General features: G+C 39.9%; 1 protein-coding gene across 4 annotated transcripts in view; it reads left to right on the top strand.

Annotated features, from left to right (window-relative positions):
* Positions 1 to 20,521, top strand: part of col27a1b (collagen, type XXVII, alpha 1b) — a 591,175-nt gene that overhangs the window by 310,908 nt on the left and 259,746 nt on the right. For all 4 annotated transcript variants that reach the window (XM_073052881.1, XM_073052882.1, XM_073052884.1 and 1 more), the window contains exon 19: positions 1,390 to 1,443. In XM_073052881.1, the coding sequence (XP_072908982.1) occupies positions 1,390 to 1,443 (54 nt within the window). The remainder of the gene's footprint in view (positions 1 to 1,389; positions 1,444 to 20,521) is intronic.

The raw sequence follows: 20,521 nt of genomic DNA, 5'->3' as shown, positions 1-20,521 counted from the left end.
ACCTTGTTTCTCCTTCACCTACCACTAAGGATAACTAATAGTAGTCAATTAATCTGCCAGTCTCCATGCCTTTGGAAGATGTTTGTTGGGGCAAAGTCAATGTGGCATAAGGTTAATTCCATTCACACCTGCTGGGATTTGAATCAGTTCAACCAAAGGTGGGGGGGGGGGGGGGGTGGGAACAGCATTTTACCTTGTCCAACAGGAGTTGTTGAGGGAGATCATAGGACGTGATGAGCCATCAATATATGGTGCAGGTCTGGTGATTCTCAAACAATAAAACCACATTCACTGTGCTAGACAGAATGTAGCTCTGAGCAACAGCACTGTTTGTCTCACCCACCCAGAAGGCAGCCTAAGTGGCTGTATACCTTACTGTATGGAGGGGGAGATGGGGAGAGGAAGGGTGTAACCTCTCATGAATATTTGGACTTGAGAACCTAGAATGAAACAATGAAGAGCAATACAAAGTGGAGTGGTCATGTGTTTCAGTTTTTATGTACTTACTTAATTAACAATAACCTTAATCTTACCACATGTTTATTGCTCTTCCACCATGTATCAAGAAGCTCTCTCTTAGATGTAACAGTCAATGATAACATCCATTCAGTCCTGAATTAGCACTGATCCTTCACAAAATTCAAACCATTAAGCAAGGGGTCCATAGACCCCAGGTTAGAAACCCCTGCTCTAGAGTCTCTGTATATTTCAAATACTATTGTACTCAACACAACCATACTACAGTTAATGCCCATGGACAAAATGAACAAACTGGACAAAATTGCCCTGATTTTGCAATTGCATCAATGATGAATCTATTGCCACTTGTTATCACCATGTAAGTGGTGCATGCGAGTTCAGTTTCAACATTTAAGAGAAGTTTGGATAGATACGTGGATGGTAGGGGTATGGAGGGCTATGGTCACTGTGCAGGCTGATGGGAGTAGGCAGTTTAAATGGTTTGGCATGGACTAGATGAGCCAAAAGGCATTTTTCTGTTCTGTACTTTTCTATGATTCTATGACCTTGGAAGTAACAGTAACTTCAGGATTTCTGCTATCAGTAATTCATCTTTTTTTCCATAAGCTGCTCTGTTTGATGTGTTTTCCAACGCAATAAGGTTACATCAGTTGAGCTGCTGTGTGGTTAAAACTGTTACCAACTAGTCTTCCTACAAAATATTTTAAATTAAATCAAAATACTCAACAGGCCAGGGAGCATCTGTGGAGAGATAAACAGTTAACGATTCAAAGAGCCTTTGTCAGCTCTAAAAATAGAGGCACGAGGAACAAAGACAAGAAAATAGTTATAGTCTTTATCAGTTGGTTTCAGCTAAAGTATCATAGATTGATACATTTATTTGATTTTTTACTTACATTAATTTTTCAGGGAAGAATTGGGGATAAAGGTCCAACTGGAATACCAGGACCCCCTGGACTTGAGGTAAACTTAAAGATATGTTTTAAAGATTCCTTATAAGATTCCAAATGAGAGGTTACATTGAATCTGACTGCAACCTGCTCAAAATCATTGCCATCTTTCTCGCCCCCTTCACTGCCTCATAATTGCCCAATGTTTAACATACAGTACTTGATCATTGGAAATTTTTACTGACTTAATATTAGGAAGACTGAAATAATTTTTCAACAAATTATGTTGCTTTGCCACCAAGTGCCTGGGATCTGCCTGAAGTGAAATGGAATGATTCAACTTGCAATCCAAAGTGAGCATCTGTTCACGTGTCTGAACCATTACAAAAAACACCTATTTCCACCTCTGCAAAATCGCTCTGATTTATACTGAAACCCTCTATTATTTCAAGGTTTGTTATCTCAAGGTGTGTCTGCCCTCCCTTGTTCTACCCTAAACTGAAACAAGTACAAAATGCAGAAAACTGGAAGAATCAGTTGGTCAAGCAGTATCTGTGGAGTCAAAAGTTGTAAGTGGACATTTTGGGTTGAAACTGCCTGAAGGAACTGCCTGACATTAGGGCAGGTTCTGTGCTGGTTTGGGAAGGAAATGTGAAAAAGAAAGGTGATGTTGGAGGTGAACATGAAGCGAAGTGAGTTGCGTGAGATTCACATTCTACAGCACTGACAGCTGAATTCTTCATTGTATAATCTATGCTGACGTTTCAGTACTGTCTACAACACGGATTCCTAACCTGGGCTCCAAGGACCTTTTACTTAAAGTTATTGGTCCATGGCATAAAAAAAGGTTGGGAACTCCTGGCTTATAATGTATGCTACATTGTCAAGAGTCAGAGATGTACTCATTCATATGAACCATCTCACAATAATCCAGCCCAAAGAAAGATAAAATTTCACGTAACTATTTTGACAGAGAATGGCAAATTTCTTCTGGTTCTCCCAGCCAACTATTATCTCTGCAACAATCATTATCCTTGTATGCAACAATCCTATACAAGAGGATGAAATTTGACTTGGCATTTAGCATGCTCTCACAGCTTGTTACATGACTCATTTTATAGTCAGTTGAGTTAAATTCAACAGAACTCAGTGTGTAGGCATATAAAATGGCAAGCTCTCATGTCCTCACAAGTTAAATTTCATACTTAAGGATTCTGTTCAGTTCAGTTTCAGTTTATTGTCAATTAGAAACCACAAATGCAATGCAGTTAAAAAAATGAGACAATGTTCCTCCAGAATGATATCACAAAAGCACATGACAAACAGACTACACCAGAAAATCCACATAACGTTTGACAATCCCCAATCCAGAGTCCGGAGAGGCTGCTGTGTATTAATATCGTGCTACCATCTTAGCGCATTCCCCGGAAAGGAGCTCCAAATCCACCAGACAAAACAAGACTACCCAGACACACCAAGTCAAGAGACCAACTCTAGCACCCAACAAACCAAAAACTAAAGCTACACGACCTGCACAAAACCACATAGTTATAACATATAGTTACAACAGTGCAAACAATAGCATAATTGATAAAAAACAGGCCATGGGCACAGTAAAAATAGTCCAAAAATGTTAAAAGACTATAAGTTCAAAAGAAACCACCACACAGTTTCCACAAGTCCTCATGGTCCCGATAGACTCATCATCCCACGCAGGCAGCAGAAGGGAATACCCCCGCTATAGACTTCCAAGGCACCTCCGGACTGAGCCTTGCAGACACAGCACACAGTGAAATCGCCCCGACTGCAGTGGACTCCGAGTCTGTCAAACCTCCGAGCCTCCGACCATACACTCCGGCACAGCTTCTCCGAGCACCATCCTCTGCCGAGCGCGTTAAGACACCCCCACCAACGGCCATCGGCAACGCGACCCCGAGGACTGGGGGCCTGTTCTCAGCAGAGACCTGGACCTCACAGCAGCAGCAGTGATGAAGAAGGCCTTCCTGGAGATTTTCAGATGTTCCTCCATGCTCCCACATCCGTTTTTCATCAGATTAGGATTGCGCACAGCAACACGCTTAACAAGTAACAGATATCAGCTCCGGAGTGGCCGCTGCAGCTGCGTCATGCCGCCATCTTGGACTTGCAGGTGTTAGTCATTAGACATCTTAACATTGTTACCAAGACTCATTGAGGAGGATAAATGGTCATCCAATTCATCCTTGAAGGAAACGGGATTGGCTTGATGTTATTCCTTCTTAAGATGCAGGCATTGTTGGCTGCTCTGCCCCAGTAACCTAGTGATAAACATCCAGTCATGTCAGAATTCAGCCAGAATTAAAAGAAAGCTTGGGAATGAAGGTGCTCATCTTTCTCTGCAATCAAAGTTGTGGGTTTAGGTAGTGCCGCTGATATGGCACTTTGCACAATACCTGCTCTTCTGGGCTGTGGTGTTAATACTGATTATGCAGTTCGGTTTCTAGTCAGGTACCGACACTGAAGATATTGATGGTGAGCGAGATGGACTATCTCATTATCAAAAACATAAGAGTCTCTGCAGATGCTGGAAATCCAGAGCAACGCACACAAAATCCTGGAAGAACTCAGCAGGTCAGGCAGCATCTATGGAAATGAATACAGTCAGCATTTCATCATGATGGCCTCGACCCAAAACATTGACTGTTTATTCATTTCCATAGATTCTGCTTGACCTGATGAATTCCTCCAGCATTTTGTATATCTGATTATCAAGATGCTTTGAATCGAATTCCATAATCTTGATTAATACTTGTGGAGGCAAAAAGTGAAGAAAAAACTGAAGCAAGGCAGGAAAATAATGTAAATTTAAAGTAAGAGACTATCTGAAAAGTTGTACTTACCTAGTTATGAATAATGATGGAAAATTAAACAGCTAATGGAAGAAGCTGCTTCGAGAACATTCTCAGCCTGAGTAATTGAAAGTTCCAACATGTAATTGCTAAAAAGAAGGGTGAAATATTTACAAACTTGGACGTCTAGAAATGCCATAAATCACCCATCTTGGCTTCCTCCTGAATTCCCCATCATCATTAAAAGATAGTCTTCAGGCAATTGAATTCCCTGTGCATTGTATCAAGAAACAGTTGTAAATGCCAGGTACAGCAAATGCTTTAGAATTAATTTATATCTGGCAGTTGCAGCAACAACCTACATTCCAGAACAAATCAGACCTGTATTGTTACAACGTTAACATCTACCCCGGTGATTAGAAAGGTTCCTTATATGAACCATTCACAAACAAAAAGGGTGTATCTAATTTGCACCGAGAAATGTGCTGCATTAATTAGCAAGCAAGTTTATTTGAAGAGCGCTTTTCAAACACAAGGCAGTCCAAAGTGCTTTACATAGAACAAGATATAAAAATCAAGCATCAAATTTCAGACTGTATATAAGAGAATAAAAGCACACAAAAATAGATGTGATAAATAGAAGTTACAGTGCAGGAGATTCTAATTAAAAGCTACAGCGAAAAGAAAAGTTTTTAAGCCTCAGTTTAAAGTTGTGGCAGACTCCAAATCTGCTGGAAGGTTATTCCAGCTGTGTGGAGCATAGTAACCAAAGGCAGCTTCATCATGCTTAGTTTTGACCCAGGAGACGGTAAGCAGACCTGCCCCAGACGACCTGAGAGTTTGGGAGAGTTCATAATGCAGCAAATAGGTGGAATCATAATTCAGGTGGCACCTACTTACCAATAACTTGCTCAGCCACATCCATTGTGGAATTCTCCTCAACCACTCGGCAACAGACTTCATGACACAGACCAAGGAGTAGAGTTTCAGAGGTGAGGTGAGAATGAGAAGCCTTAACCAAGCCAGCCTTTGTCCAACCTTGGCACAAGGAGTCCTCCTTAAAATGAACTGGAAGGAAAATATTTGGAAATATACCTCAGACAAAAAGGAGATGGTTGAGGTTGCTGCGCCTCACAATAAACCATCACTATAGGATTTCCACAGAGCAAGGAGTTCACTCTAATGCTGTTCACCTGCCTCCTTTACATGATCAGAATTGGGAGATTATACAGAATTCAGTTCTATCCACAATGCCTCAGCAAATGAAGCATTCTGAATCTGCATGCAGCAAGCATTCAGGTCAGAGTTAACAAGTGGCAAGTACCATTCGTGCCACTAAAGCAGTAGTTCTCAATGGTAGTTATGTGGGATTTCATAGGGGCCACAAGTCAAAAAAGAAGGATCTGGAGGCCACAGGAGATTCTGACTGGGATGTGATAAGTTTGCTGTTTTAATGAAATATTACTAAAATGTATAAATAAAGAAGAAATAAATCTATGTATGTAATTTAATTGGAAGCCTGAATGAAATGAATGGGGAAATAAGCTAAAAGATGCAAATTGGGCAGCAAGACAGCTTAGCTTGTGTGTTTGGGGTGGTGGGGGTGTGACACGTCAATCATTATCTCTGCTCCTACACAAATCACCATTCACACCCTGCCCTCTGAGCCCCACTCCACATCCCCGCCCCATACAAACCACTGATTAGATAGTGAACAGATGGAAAGGTAGTGATATTGAAAATAAGTTTCCACAGTTCTGGAAGAAAGCAAAGCTGTTTTTAATTAGATTTCCCACTTCTTATCTAGTTGAATGTGGTTTTTAGTCAACCTCTTCACCTGCTACCAAAACCTTGTAACTGTCTGGATCACAAACAAGAGAAAATCTACAGATGCTGGAAATCCAACCAACACACACAAAATGCTGGGGGAACTCAACAGGCCAGGCAGCATCTGTGGAAAAAAGTACAGCCGACATTTTGATCTTGATGTTGTGAAAAGAGGCAATTTTCAAATATCTTCAAACAAGTTGCAAACGGATATTCAAAAACTCACTAGTTTACATCAGTCACAAGGATCTCATTAAATACTCAAAATAATAATATTAAGTGCTCTTTTGTTGCTGGTTGGAAGAACATTTTATATATTTTATAAATAAAGTATCCTATTAAAACCTTTGAAATTGATGCACCATCAATAACTCACTCTGAGACGTAAAGGCGAGATATCGCCTTTTATTGACTGGAAGAAGGAACAAGCAGTGAGTGACCACTATACTACATCCTGGAGACAGAGAGGCCGGGCTCAGACCTCCATCACCTTTATACAGGGGTCTGTAGGAGGAGCCACAGGAGCAGTCATCAGGGGGCGTGTCCAGACAGGTATATGTAGTTCACCACAGAAATAGTTTTATTTTTCGTATACACCTGCAATGTTATATTTAACATACGAGGGGTGATTGATATGTTCATGGTCTACAGTAGAAGGAGTCAATTTTAGGAAACCTAGCACATTTATTTTTCAACATAGTCTCCTCCTACAGTTACACACTTAGTCCAGCAGTCGTGGAGCATACGGATCTTGGACCTCCAGATAGTGTCCACAGATGGGTGGTTGATAAGTTCGTGGCCTAAGGTAGAAGGAGATGAGTTATACAGCTCTCATTACATGCGCATGCAGGTCAACTCTTGGAGTGATTATGCAGAAAGTTTGAAGTTAATAACTCATCTCCTTCTACCTTAGGCCACAAACTTATCAATCACCCCTGCTGTGGACACTTACTGGAGGTCCAAGATCCGTATGCTCCACGACCGCTGGAGTAAGTGTGTCAATGTAGGAGGGGACTATGTGCTAAGTTTTCTAAAATTGACTCCTCCTACCTTTGGCCACAAACTTATCAATCACCCCTCATATAATATATATAACTTGTTAAAACATAAATATTGGCTCTATAGTAAAATAATTAGTGCATTTGACCAAAAAAACTTTAGCATCCACTGGGTTCTATGGAGGGTGGGGGGGGGGGGCATAGGGTTAAATAAAAGTCACAAGTGAGACAGAAGCCAAAAAAAAGTTGAGAACCACTGCACTGAAGAACCACATAATGGCCCTTTCCAAACTGAGAGCTTGACTACCTGCCATTGATATTCAACGTCACTAAGTCCCCATCATCAAGTTGATTGCCTGCAATTTTGAAGCTTGTGAGTACAAAACAGGAAAAACAGACAACTCTTTTGAAATATGCTTTCAGGTAGCTGCTCCCCCTAATGGAAAATAGTGTACAGAGTGAAAAATATTTTGAATGCAGAATAATAAAATTGCTTTGTTTCTCAATAAAAAATATTAATTGACAGCAGAATAACTGTGTAACCTTTGTAAAAAGCTATCGGCTTTCTTGACTCTCCATTGCCTTGAAGTTATTAGGTGGCTTGTACAACCTACTGTTTTCCACAGAAAATACCTTAAAACACTGAAGGATTAAACCATTGCAATTAATGCTTGCTACAAACACAATTTCTGAGTGGCTGACTCTAACTCTATTTCTGCTGTGGCATAATCTTGTGTTGTGTTTGACTGTGAGATAATCTTCAGCATGTTTACATTACAGTATATTGAAGTTCCTAACTGCACCAATGTAAATTTCTCTTCAGTGGATCATTGGGTAAGGCAGCTCATTCAGTTTCTTTAGTTAGTCGCAACATTCATCTTTATCTCTGTCAGTCTGTATTTCAATTGCATTTGCTCGTCTTTGCTTCACATTCTTGGATGTGTTTCTTTCATTTTCAGTTTTGAAAGTTAGGCAATCAATCTTTGTTCTGGAACACCCCTCCAGAGAACTCATTCTTTTTCTCTTTCCCTACCCTGGTGGACTCTAAAATTTTGAATGTTTTAAACAGGTCTTTAAGTGAATTTTGTGGTGGTTTCTTTCAAACTTATAGTCTTTTAACATCTTTGGACTATTTTTACTGTGCCCATGGTCTGTTTTTTTAATCAATTATGCTATTGTTAGCACTGTTGTAACTATGTGGTTTTGTGCAGGTCTTGTAGCTTTAGTTTTTGGTCTTGTTTGTCTGGTGGATTTGGAGCTCCTTTTTGGGGAATGCGCTAAGATGGTAGCACGATATTAATACGCAGCAGCCTCTCCAGACTGTGGATTGGGGATTGCCAAACGTTATGTGGATTTTCTGGTGTAGTCTGTTTTGTCATATGCTTTTGTGATATCATTCTGGAGGAATGTTGTCTCATTTTTTAACTGCATTGCATTTGTGGTTTCTAAATGACAATAAACTGAATCTGAATCTGAATCTGAATATGAGCTAATCTTATGCAGATATCTCCCGATTAAACCCTCCAAGTTGCATCCCCTTCAAATTCAGAACTTAAGCATGTATTCATGTAATTGACTTTCTGATTGTTGAGCAAGGGCCTGTTCCTGACCAACAACTGGACAGGAATGTTTTGGATTGCTTGTAGGGTTACTGAACCTGCTTTTGGGAAATGAAGCACTGAGTCACGAGTTGCCAGTCATTTCCTTTACTGTTCCTGCATTTGACAACGACTATATTAACGAATGATAGCAATACATTATGATACCATATTACTACATAATAAATCACAGTTTTAATCACATAAACCTTTCACTCAAACAGGACAACTAATGAAAAACATTCATTTGTACTGTGAAATCATAAACAGTTTGCACTCATCTGCTTTTGTCAAGGCAAACAATAAAAGCATAAATGGTTTTTAAAAAATCCCTTCTTTCTATGCTTGCATGTGAACTGGAAACTGCTAGTGCATATGTTCTCAATTTGGAGCTCAAATTGTGAGTTACTGGCCTTGATTATAAAGTTGGTAAGGAAGAAACAGGTCATGTGAGCCCCAGGTTGGAAACTGCGACATTTGGACAGGTGAACTGAAACAAAATTGATGCGTAATTGTATTTTTGTATCAGCCAGGTACCATAGCAGTGAGTGAGCATAATGCTATTACAGTTCAGGGCACTGGAGTTCAGAGTTCAGTTCTGGAGTCCTCTGTAAGAAATTCCGTATGTCCTTCACGTGAGCACGTGGATTTCCTCCGGGTGATCAGATTTCATCCCACAGCCCATTGACATTCTGGTTAGTAGTTTAACTGGTCATTGTAAATTATCCTGCGATTCGTTTGTTATGTGCTGTGTCAAAAGATGTAGGTAATTATGGCCTTTCTATGATTATACTTGGCAAATTTTTCTACAGTAGTGGTTTCCCATTGCCTTCTTCTGGGTAGTGTCTTTACAAGACAGGTGACCCAAGCCATTATCAATGCTCTTCAGAGATTGTCTGCCTGGCGTCAGTGGTCGCATAACCAGGACTTGTGATATGCATCAGCTGCTCATACGACCACCCACCACCTGCTCCCATGGCTTCACTTGATCCTGATCATGGGATTAAGCCCTAGCTACACCTTGCCCAAGGGTGATACCTCCTTTGGTAGATACATAACTGCACCCCACCACCCATTATTCTGTCATTAGGCTGGATAAATAGATGGGTCACTAGGCAGTGTGGTCCATTGGGCTGGAAGGGCCTGCTCTGCATGTATCACTGAATTAATTAATTAATTAATAATTCATGGTGAATTAATTCAATATTCATGGTTCATCAGTACAGTGAAGGGGCACAGTTATGTGAGGGAGTAGTAACTGCAGAATTGAAAAACTGCAAATCAAGACCAATAATAATTTTACCTAACTGCACAAATAAAATATGAAAGAACTGTATAAATATTTGCCAAAGGTTAATCACGTGGAGATGTTCAATGAGGAAAGGGAATTCACAGTAAAGGGAAGATGTTGAGTAGTGTGGATGATCAAAGGGATCTTGCAGATCCTCAAAGATATATCCTGTTAAAGCAAATGAAATACTTTCATTAGCTGTGGTATAGAATAATTGGTTATGCAGGAATTGGGAGATAGGAACATTTGGGTGAAGCCAACATGGTTTTGTGAAAAGCATATCATATTGCACCAATTTAATTAAGTTTTTTTTGAAGAAAAAATATTATAAAAGAGAGATTCTGTATTAAGTTTTCTAGTGGGAGTATCATTCCACATTCAAAGGTTATTTGGATAATAAAATATCATGGTGCCAGGGAAAATGTATGGTATTGTAGAAAATTGTCTGGTTGGAAAGGAATTGAAGAATAGGAATAGAAAAGTAATTTTAAGTTTTGCAAGATATTTTAGTGGTGTGTCACATGGATTGGTACTGGCATTTATAGAAATCTAAGTAATTCTGGTTTGGATTTATTTATTACATGTGTATTGAAACATACAGTGCAATGTTTCATCAACTTAGATGAAAGCACCAAGGGATATGATTGTTAGATTTGTTATTGACACAAAGATACGTGAGAAAGTTAAGTTGTGAAGAGGATATAATAAGATATGTGTTAAATGAGTGTAAAGATATGATAAAATATACTCTAGAAAAATATGAAATAGTCCATTTTGCAAGGGAAAAAAATAATAATTTATACAGACATAGCAAACCTATCACAAACAAGAGAAAATCTGCAGATGCTGGAAATCCAAGCAACACACATAAAATGCTGGAAGAAAGGGACTTCCGGTAAGATGGCGATTGTTTAGCTGCTCCGAACTTTTGTTCCGTTACTGTCGCTATCTTTGCACTAAATGTCTCCATTTTTTAAACCTTAGTTAGGAATTTTTTCGGTATCTCTTACTTGCCTGTGAACATATCTAACTTACAATGTCTAGCAAGAGTTCTAAATCCGGGAGAAAGGAAGCTACGGCTCCCTCAGACGAGACCCTGGCTGCGCTCGGAAAGCTCCGAGACGAAATTTTAAAGGAATTTAAAACCGCTTTCAAACAGTTGGAAGACAAACTGGATCTGATTAACGATAAAGTGGACAAGCATGCCGAACACCTATCTCGCATCGATTCGACTTCTGAAGATTTAGAAAGTCGTGTTCGATACTTGGAGACTCTCTGTTCCAGCTTAGAGGAAAAATGTAACAAACTCCTTTCCAAAATGGTGGATCTCGAAAATCGCAGCAGACGCTGCAATCTTAGAATTCATGGATTGCCAGAGGCGACCGAACATGGACCAACTGTGAAGTTTTTTGCCAAGTTTCTCTGTGAGATATTCGGGAAAGATTTGCTTCCGAACCCGCCTGAGCTCGAACGGGCACACAGAATTTACGTTCCCCTCGGAATTCTGGGCTCCCGTCCGCGACCAGTAATCTTGTGCTTCCATCAATACCAGGTAAAACACAGTTTGATTGTAGAGGCACATCGCAGGGGGTCTTTTACTTTCCAGGATACAACCATTCGCTTTGTGGAAGATTTTGTACCCCAGACCTTAAAGATGCACGCTGAGTTTAAAGGTGCAATGAAAGTGCTTTTTGAACGTGGTTTCAAACCCTCTCTTCATACTCCTGCCGATCTACGAATCAAGCTTAATACTGGAAAATACAAGTGGTTCAAATCAGTGAAGGAAGCGGAAGCATTTGTGGCAAGTCTTACGGCTATCCAGTCATCTTCGGAATCTGATCGGACCTCCTAAAATGGTGGATAAGTACTCCTCGTAGTAAAATTACTTTTTCTGGACTCAGACTTTACTTGAATCACTCAGACATTATTCATTGAAACTCTAAGGGTTGTTGACAATCTCTCCCGGGATTTGGTGTGTGTGTAATCTATTTTTATTCTTGTATAACTTTATCTACAGAGTTCTACAACTGACTCTAACTTGTTTTGGAGGTTCAAAGTCTTTAGTGAAGGCCTCCCTGTTTGTTGGTTCACAGTTTAATTGCTGATTTATTTTTCCTCTTTTTTATATTTATTTATTTATTTTTTCTTCTTTTCTTCACCCCTTTTTTCTAATCTCTGAATTTTTTTCTCTCCTCTCTGTAAATGGCTGATAAATACTCGTCTTGAATTTATAATTTTCCCCTTCCTCTCTTTTTTTTTACCTTTTTTTCCCCTTTCTCTTACTTTATTCTTCTATAATTTTTCGCGGGTAGGTTAGTTTTGGTTTTCTTCCGATTTTCTCTGTATTAAGTTTTATATTTCTGCAGAAGGTGGTCTAATCTGTAGTTATGTTTTCTAGTGCATAAACTAGTTACTATTTGCTATAGTATTTATACGGAACTGTTGTTAATGACACAGATCTGGAAGTTGTATTTGGGTTAATTTTTTTGGTAGAGCTAGCTACTTGTTTTGGTAGCCGTCTAGTTTTGGGTTGTGTGCGTGGGGTGGGTTTTCCAGTTCCAACATCACTCACTGTATTTATTGTTTCTCTTTATTGCTCAGGACATGTATATGTTTTGATTTCACAAATCTATGTTTACATCTCTGCTCCCAGACTGCTATTGTACTGCTTGACTTTTTATATGCCTGCTGCCTTTTATGCATTAGTAATTGATAATGGCTAGTGCACTTAAATTCGTGAGCTGGAATGTAAAGGGATTGAATCACCCTGTTAAAAGGAGGAAGGTATTCTCACATATCAAACAACTCAAAGCTGACATTGCTTTCCTTCAAGAAACTCATATTCGTTGTTTTGATAACTCCCGGCTTCTGTCAAAGTGGGCGGGTCAGCATTTTCATTCATCCTTTGCCGCTAAAGCTAGGGGAGTCTCCATTCTTATTAACTCAAATATTCCTTTTGAACTCCATAATAAAATATCTGATACAAATGGCCGTTTTATTATTGTTTCTGGTAAACTATATAACACTAAAGTTGCACTAGCAAACCTGTATGCCCCCAACTTTGATGATGTTAACTTTTTTGAACGGTTTTTTTCCTCACTACCAGACTTAAACTCATACTCTCTTATACTGGGTGGTGACTTCAACTGTTGGTTGGATCCTAAACTGGACCGATCGTCCTCTGTTACCAGATCACCTACTAAATCTGCCTTAGCTATCCAATCGTTTCTCTCTAATTTTGGTATCTCTGATATATGGCGTTTCCTCCATCCTACAGAGAGAGATTATTCTTTTTTCTCACATGTTCACCATACCTTCACTAGAATTGACTATTTCCTACTCGATAACCAACTTATCCCATTTGCCCACTCTTGTGACTATCAGAGTATACTGATTTCTGACCATGCCCCAATTACCCTCTCTCTGAACTTTCCTGGTCTCCCTCAGAGGAATAAACACTGGCGGTTTGATTCAACTTTATTATCGGATGATGATTTTGTAAAATTTATTAAGGATCAGATAACTTTTTATTTTAACACTAATACATCACCTGAAGTGCCATCCCAGATTGTCTGGGATGCCATGAGAGCATATCTGAGGGGTCAAATAATCTCTTACACAGCAAATCTCAACAGAAGATCCCGTGCAGATCGATCAGACCTCATTAACCAGATAAAAGATTTGGATCAAATATATGCCCAAACTAAGAACACTGAATTATACAAGAAGCGTGTTGAACTCCAAACTAAATTTAACCTTCTGTCCACTCAACCTGTCGAACGCCAACTTCTCGAAAGCAAGAGTCGCTTTTACATTCATGGGGATAAGTCTGGTAAATTCCTAGTCAATCAGCTGAGGCGTTCCAAAGCCAAACAACATATTACAAAGATCGGGAAGGAGAACGGAGACTTTACATCGGATCATTTAGAAATTAATGACGCATTTAAAAAATTTTATTCTCGGCTTTATTCCTCTGAATCTCTGAATGACAATATCTCTGTGGATCAATTTTTACAGAATCTGAATATCCCCTCACTTTCATCTGATTTCAAAGCCAAACTCAATGCGCCTATATCATCAGAAGAAATATCTTCTGCAATTTCTGCACTGTCCTCAGGGAAATCTCCTGGACCTGATGGGTTCCCTGTAGAATTTTATAAATCATTCTCTTTGCTTCTTTCTCCTCAGTTACTTTCAGTATTATCTGACTCGTTTAATTACGGCAAATTGCCACCCTCTTTCAATGAGGCATCTATTATTCTTCTTTTAAAAAAGGGCAAAGACCCAACAGAGTGTTCCTCGTACAGGCCGATCTCTCTGCTCAATGTTGATGTAAAGATCTTAGCTAAAGTGTTGGCTCATAGATTAGAAACCGTTATTCCCTCCATGATCTCTGATGACCAAACAGGCTTTATTAAAAACTGTCTCCCTTTTTTTAACATTCGGCGTCTATTTAATATCTTATACTCAGCTCCAACTGGGACTCCTGAATGTGTTATTTCCCTCGATGCGGAGAAAGCATTTGATCGTATAGAGTGGAACTACCTTTTTGCAGTCTTAGAAAAATTTGACCTCGGCCAAAGTTTCATCTCTTGGATCCAATTGCTGTACCTGTGTCCTACTGCTTCTGTTTTAACTAATTTTCAGAAATCCCAAGTATTTAATCTCAAACGTGGCACCCGTCAGGGATGCCCATTAAGTCCCTTTCTCTTTGATTTGGCTATAGAACCTCTGGCGATAGCATTTCGAAACTGTCCTGAATTGACCGGGATTTGGAGAGGGGGTGTTGAGTATAAAGTTTCTCTCTATGCTGATGACTTATTACTCTTTCTCTCAAATCTGTCTACATCCTTACCTCTAATGTTTTCACTTCTTGACCAGTTTAGCCAGATCTCTGGCTATAAACTTAATTTACATAAGAGTGAACTTTTCCCAATTAATAAAGAAGCACAAGAACTAATATTTCGTGATCTCCCTTTTAAAGTAGTCCATAATCAATTTACTTATCTTGGAATTACAGTCACAAGGAAGTTTAAAGATCTCTTTCGTGAAAACTTTGTCAATCTTTCATATGCTATAAAACAGAGTCTGGTACAATGGTCACCTCTATCTATGTCTTTGGTAGGTCGTATTAATGTTGTTAAAATGTATGTTCTCCCCAAATTTTTATACTTATTTCAATCTATCCCAATTTTTATTCCTAAATCTTTTTTTGATTCCTTAGACTCTATTATTTTGTCATATCTGTGGCAGAATAAGTGCTCTAGAATTAATAAAATCCACCTCCAAAAATCTAAAAAAGAGGGTGGCATGGCTTTACCTAACTTTCGCTTATATTATTGGGCAGCTAATATACGTTGTGCTACCTTCTGGTCTTTCTTCCACGGCCAACCCGAGTGCCTAACTGGGTGGCAATGGAGTTGAGCTCCACTAAAGAATTATCTATCTCTGCACTTCTTGGCTCTGCACTCCCTAGCAGTCTGCCCAGATCAATAGCTAATCCTCTTGTTAGACACACTTTGCATATATGGGCTCAGTTCAGGAAATGCTATGGTTTCCAGGGGTTTTCCGTTTCTAGCCCTGTTGCACATAATCACCTTTTTTTACCTACTACGTACGATTCAGCATTCCATATTTGGTATAGGAAGGGCATTAGACATTTTGAAGATCTTTTCATTGATAATCGCTTTGCTTCTTTTCAGCAGCTCTCTGTTAAGTTCAACCTGCCTAACGCTCATTTTTTCAGATATCTCCAAATCCGACACTTTATTGCTCCTTTAATTCCTAACTTTCCTGAAATGCCTGCGAAAAATGCTATGGACCTATTTCTTTCCATTAATCCACTAGGTAAAGGTTTAATATCAATTATCCGAGATAAACTAGCAGCCTTACGACAGGCCCCGGTGGATAAAATTAAAATGGCCTGGGAGCAGGATTTAAATATCTCCTTATCCGAGGAGTGCTGGGACTCAGTTCTCAAATCGGTTAACTCAACCTCTCTTTGTGCTCGCCATTGCCTTTTACAGTTTAAGATTGTTCATAGAGCCCATATGTCTAAATCTAAACTATCTCTATTCTACCCTGGCATTAGTCCGCTCTGTGATAAATGCAAGAGGGGCGTGGCCTCTCTCATCCATATGTACTGGTTCTGTCCTAACTTGGAGAAATTCTGGAAAGATGTCTTCACTACGTTATCGGGTATTCTGAATCAGCACCTAGAACCAAACCCCTTAATTGCTCTGTTCGGTTTTTGGGGCGAGACAGATTTATGTCTGGGTCCGACCAAATGCCGAATACTATCCTTTGCCTCTCTCCTGGCTAGACGCTTGATCCTCCTTAGATGGAGAGATGTTGCCCCGCCCACTCATGCGCAATGTCTTAACGACATTATGGCCTGCTTGGACCTCGAAAAAATTCATTATTCAGTTCTCAATTCGGATCTAAAGTTCCATAAGGTCTGGGGACCTTTCATCGAGTACTTTCATAACCTTCCTCTTGACTAGGGTTTTTTTTTTCGTTTTTTTCTTCTTTTCGGTCCCTTGCTCTCAGCTCCCTTTTTTTTCTGGTAGTAGGCATTATTATCCTCTGTTGCTAAGTGTATTCACAGTCTGGGAGTTTGACTGTCCTGACTTATACTCTTTATATTGTGTTGTGGTCAGTCTGGAGTTGTTTTTTTTCTTGTGTTGTGGGGCTTGGGGAGGACACTAAGCTTACTTGTCTTTAATTTAGGTGCTTTTTTGTTAAATTCTCTTCCTTTGTAGCATATTGTTATTGTATGCTTAATTTTGCACTGTATTAATGCTCCTCATTGGGATTTGAATTTTTTTTAAAAATGCTGGAGGAACTCAGCAGGCCAGGCAACAACTATGGGAAAGAGTACAGTTGACATTTTGGGCCGAGACCTTTAAATATGGCTGTAAACTTTATTGGCACGTGGATTATGCAGTGCCATCCTTCGATTCTTTAAACTCCACTCACAATAAAAAGATACATAAGATACAAAAATCACCATTACTAGAGAGAAGATTCTTGGGAAACTGAAAGTTCTGAAGGTAGATAAGTCACCTGGACCAGATGGTATATACACCAGGGTTTTGAAAGAGGTGGCTGAAGAGATTGTAAATGCTTTAGTAATGATCTTTCAAGAGTCACTAGATTCTGAAATGGTTCCAGAAGACTGGAAAATTGCAAATGTCACCTCACTCTTCAAGAAGGGAGAGAGGAGAAGAAAGGAAACTATAGGGCAGTTAGTCTGACCTCAGTGGTTGGGAAGATATTGGAATCGATTATTAAAGATGAGGTCTCAAGGTACTTGGAGGCACATGATAAAACAGGCCATAGTCAGCATGATTTCCTCAAGGGAAAATATTGCATGATAAAGCTGTTAGAATTCTCTGAAGAAATAGCAAGCAGGATAAACAAAAGAGAATCAGTTGATGTGTACTTAGATTTTCAGAAGGCCTTTGACAGGGTGCCTCACATGAGGTTGCTTAAGCTACAAACCCATAGTACCATAGATTCCGGACTACAGAGCGCACCTGATTAAAAGCCGCTGCCTCTAATTTTAGAAATAAAATCAATTTTTTACTTGTAAAGGCCGCACCGGATTTTAGGCCGCACCGGATTTTCGGCCGCAGGTGTCCCACGTTGTAATATGAGATATTTACACAGAAAGATATTACACGTGAAGATTTTTTAACTTTTAATTAAATCCATATGGTAACAAAAACAAATACATATTGCAAATGCTTTTTTTCGAACCGTGCCCGTAACGCGGCTACTTTTAAATATACGTTGCGTATACTTCTTTACTGAACAACATTCCAATATCTCCTAACGACTGGTAAAAAATATATATACTGCAGCCTACCAGGAAAAGTTATTGATCGCCTTTAACTTAAAAGCAGCGTTTTCGCTCCGCCGCTCGACCCCCGCCGTCCCGTTTATCACAAACCGGTATCCCACAAGACGCGGCGAAACCGGGTGTGACGTCATAGCATCCCGCGATGTAGTACAGAAAACAAATATAGTTAAAACTCTTCTAACTTTAACTAGAAAATGAATTACTAAGCGAAAATATTATAAACTAAATAACTGCCATAAAGGCAGCACAATGCTTTTCTTCGAGTGTTTTCCATGTTGATGAGGGTGAGTACAAATGACTGATTTACAATAATTTAATTGTGAAAGTGCGCTTGATTTATCGTACAATTTCATTGGACCTCTGTGAACTACTCATCAATTTTATTGGTCTACTGTTACGAGGCAAAATGTTTTCGGCGGCATGAAAAAAAATAATGTATTAGCCGCTCCGTTTTAAAGGCCGCAGAGTTCAAAGCTGTTCAAAATGTGGGAATAAAGTAGCGGCTTAAAATCCGGAATCTACGGTATTTCAGGAAAAGATTCCAGCATGGATAAAGCAGTGGCTGGTTGGCAGGAGACAAAGAGTGGGAATACAGTGAGCCTTTTCTGGTGGGCTGTCAGTAACTAATAGTGTTCCATAGGGGACTGTGTTGGGACTGAATTTTTTATGTTATATGTCAATAATTTGGATAATGGAATTGATGGCTTTGTTGCAAAGTTTATAGATGCAAAGAAGATAGGTGGAGGGGCAGGTAGTTTTAAGGAAATAGAGAGGTTACAGAAGGACTTAAACAGATTAGGAGAATGGGCAAAGAAGTGGCAGGTGCAATACAATGTTGGGAAATATATGGTCATGTACTTTGGTAGAAGAAATGAAAGTGTTGACTGTTTTTGAAATGGAGAGAAAATACAGAAAACTGCGGCACAAGGGGATCTGGGAGTCCTGAGCATGATTCCCTAAAGATTAATTTGCAGTTTGAGTCTGTGGTGAGGAAGGCAAATGCGATATTCGCATTCATCTCAAAAGAAAGAGGATGTGCCGGAGCTTTTGGAAAGCATCAAGTTGGATAAATCTCTAGGACCAGACGAAATGCATCCCAGGCTACTGTGGGAGGCGAGGGATGAGATTGCTGAGCCTCTGGCAATGATCGTTGCATCATCAGTGGGGATGGAAAAGGTTCCAGAGGATTGAAGGGTTACGGATGTTGTTCCTTTATTCAAGAAATGGGGGTAGAGACAGCCCAGGAAATTATAGGCCAGTGAGTCTTACTTCAGTGGTTGGTAAGTTGATGGAAAAGATCCTGAGAGGTAGGATTTATGAACATTTGGAGAGGCATAATATGATTAGAAATAGTCAGCATGGCTTTGTCAAAGGCAGGTTGTGCCTGATTGAATTTTTTGAGGATGTGACTAAACACATTGATGAAGGTAGAGCAGTAGTTGTAGTGTATATGGATTTTAGAAAGGCATTTGATAAGGTACCCCATGCAAGGCTTATTGAGAAAGTAAGGAGGCATGGGATCCAAGGAGATGTTGCTTTGTGGATCCAGAACTGGCTTGCCCACAGAAGGCAAAGACTAGTTGCAGATGGGTCATATTCTGAATAGAAGTCGGTGACCAGTAGTGTCCTCAGAGATCTGTTCTGGGACTACTTCTCTTCATGATTTTTATAAATGACCTGGATGAGGAAGTGGAGGGATGGGTTAGTAAATTTGCTGATGACACAAAGGTTGGGGGTGTTGTGGATAGTGTGGAGGGCTATCAGAAGTTTTAGCGGGACATTGATAGGATGCAAAACTGGGTGAGAAGTGGCAGATGGAGTTCCACCCAGATAAGTGTGAAGTGGTTCATTTTGGTAGGTCAAATATGATGGCAAAATATAGTTTTAATGGTAAGGCTCTTGGCAGTGTGGAGGATCAGAGGGATCTTGGGGTCCGAGTCCATAGGACACTCAAGGCTACTGCATAGATTGGCTCTGAGGTTAAGAAGGCATACAGTGCATTGGCCTTCATCAACCATGGGATTGCGTTCAAGGGCCGAGAGGTATTACAGCTGTATAAACCCCTGGTCAGATTCCACTTGGAGTACTGTGCTCATTTCTGGTCACCTCACTACAGGAAGGATGTGGAAACTTTGGAAAGGGTGCAGAGGAGATTTACAAGGATGTTTCCTAGATTAGGGAGCATTCTTTATGAGAATAGGTTGGGTGAACTCGGCCTTTTCTCCTTGAAGCAGCGGAGGATGAGAGGTGACCTAATAAAGGTGTATAAGATGGTAAGAGGCATTGATCATGTGGATAGTCAGAGGCTTTTTCCCAGGGCTGAAATGGTTAACACAAGAGGGCACAGTTTTAAGGTGCTTGGAAGCAGGTACAGAGAAGATGTCAGGGTTAAGTTTTTTATGCAGAGAGTGGTAAGTGCATGGAATGGGCTGCTGGTGATGGTGGATATGATAGGATCTTTGAAGAGACTGCTGGATAGGTACCTAGAGCTTAGAAAATAGAGGGCTATGGGTAACCCTAGGTAATTTCTTAAGTAAGCACATGTTTAGCACAGCATTGTGGGCTGAAGGGCCTGTATTGTGCTGTAGGTTTTCTGTGTTTCTATGTATAAAATCCTGAAGGATCTTGGCAAGGTGGATGCAAAGAGGATGTTTTCTTTGTGGTAGAATCTAAAGTCACTGTTATAAATTACGAGGTCACCCCTTTAAGACAAGTTTTAGATGGATTTTTTCTCTCAGAAGGCTG

This window comes from Hemitrygon akajei, chromosome 7 (assembly GCF_048418815.1).
Source record: "Hemitrygon akajei chromosome 7, sHemAka1.3, whole genome shotgun sequence".
Lineage (NCBI taxonomy): Eukaryota > Metazoa > Chordata > Chondrichthyes > Myliobatiformes > Dasyatidae > Hemitrygon > Hemitrygon akajei.
Note: the sequence above shows the minus strand (reverse complement) of the source record. Positions and strands in the feature narration are given on the sequence as shown.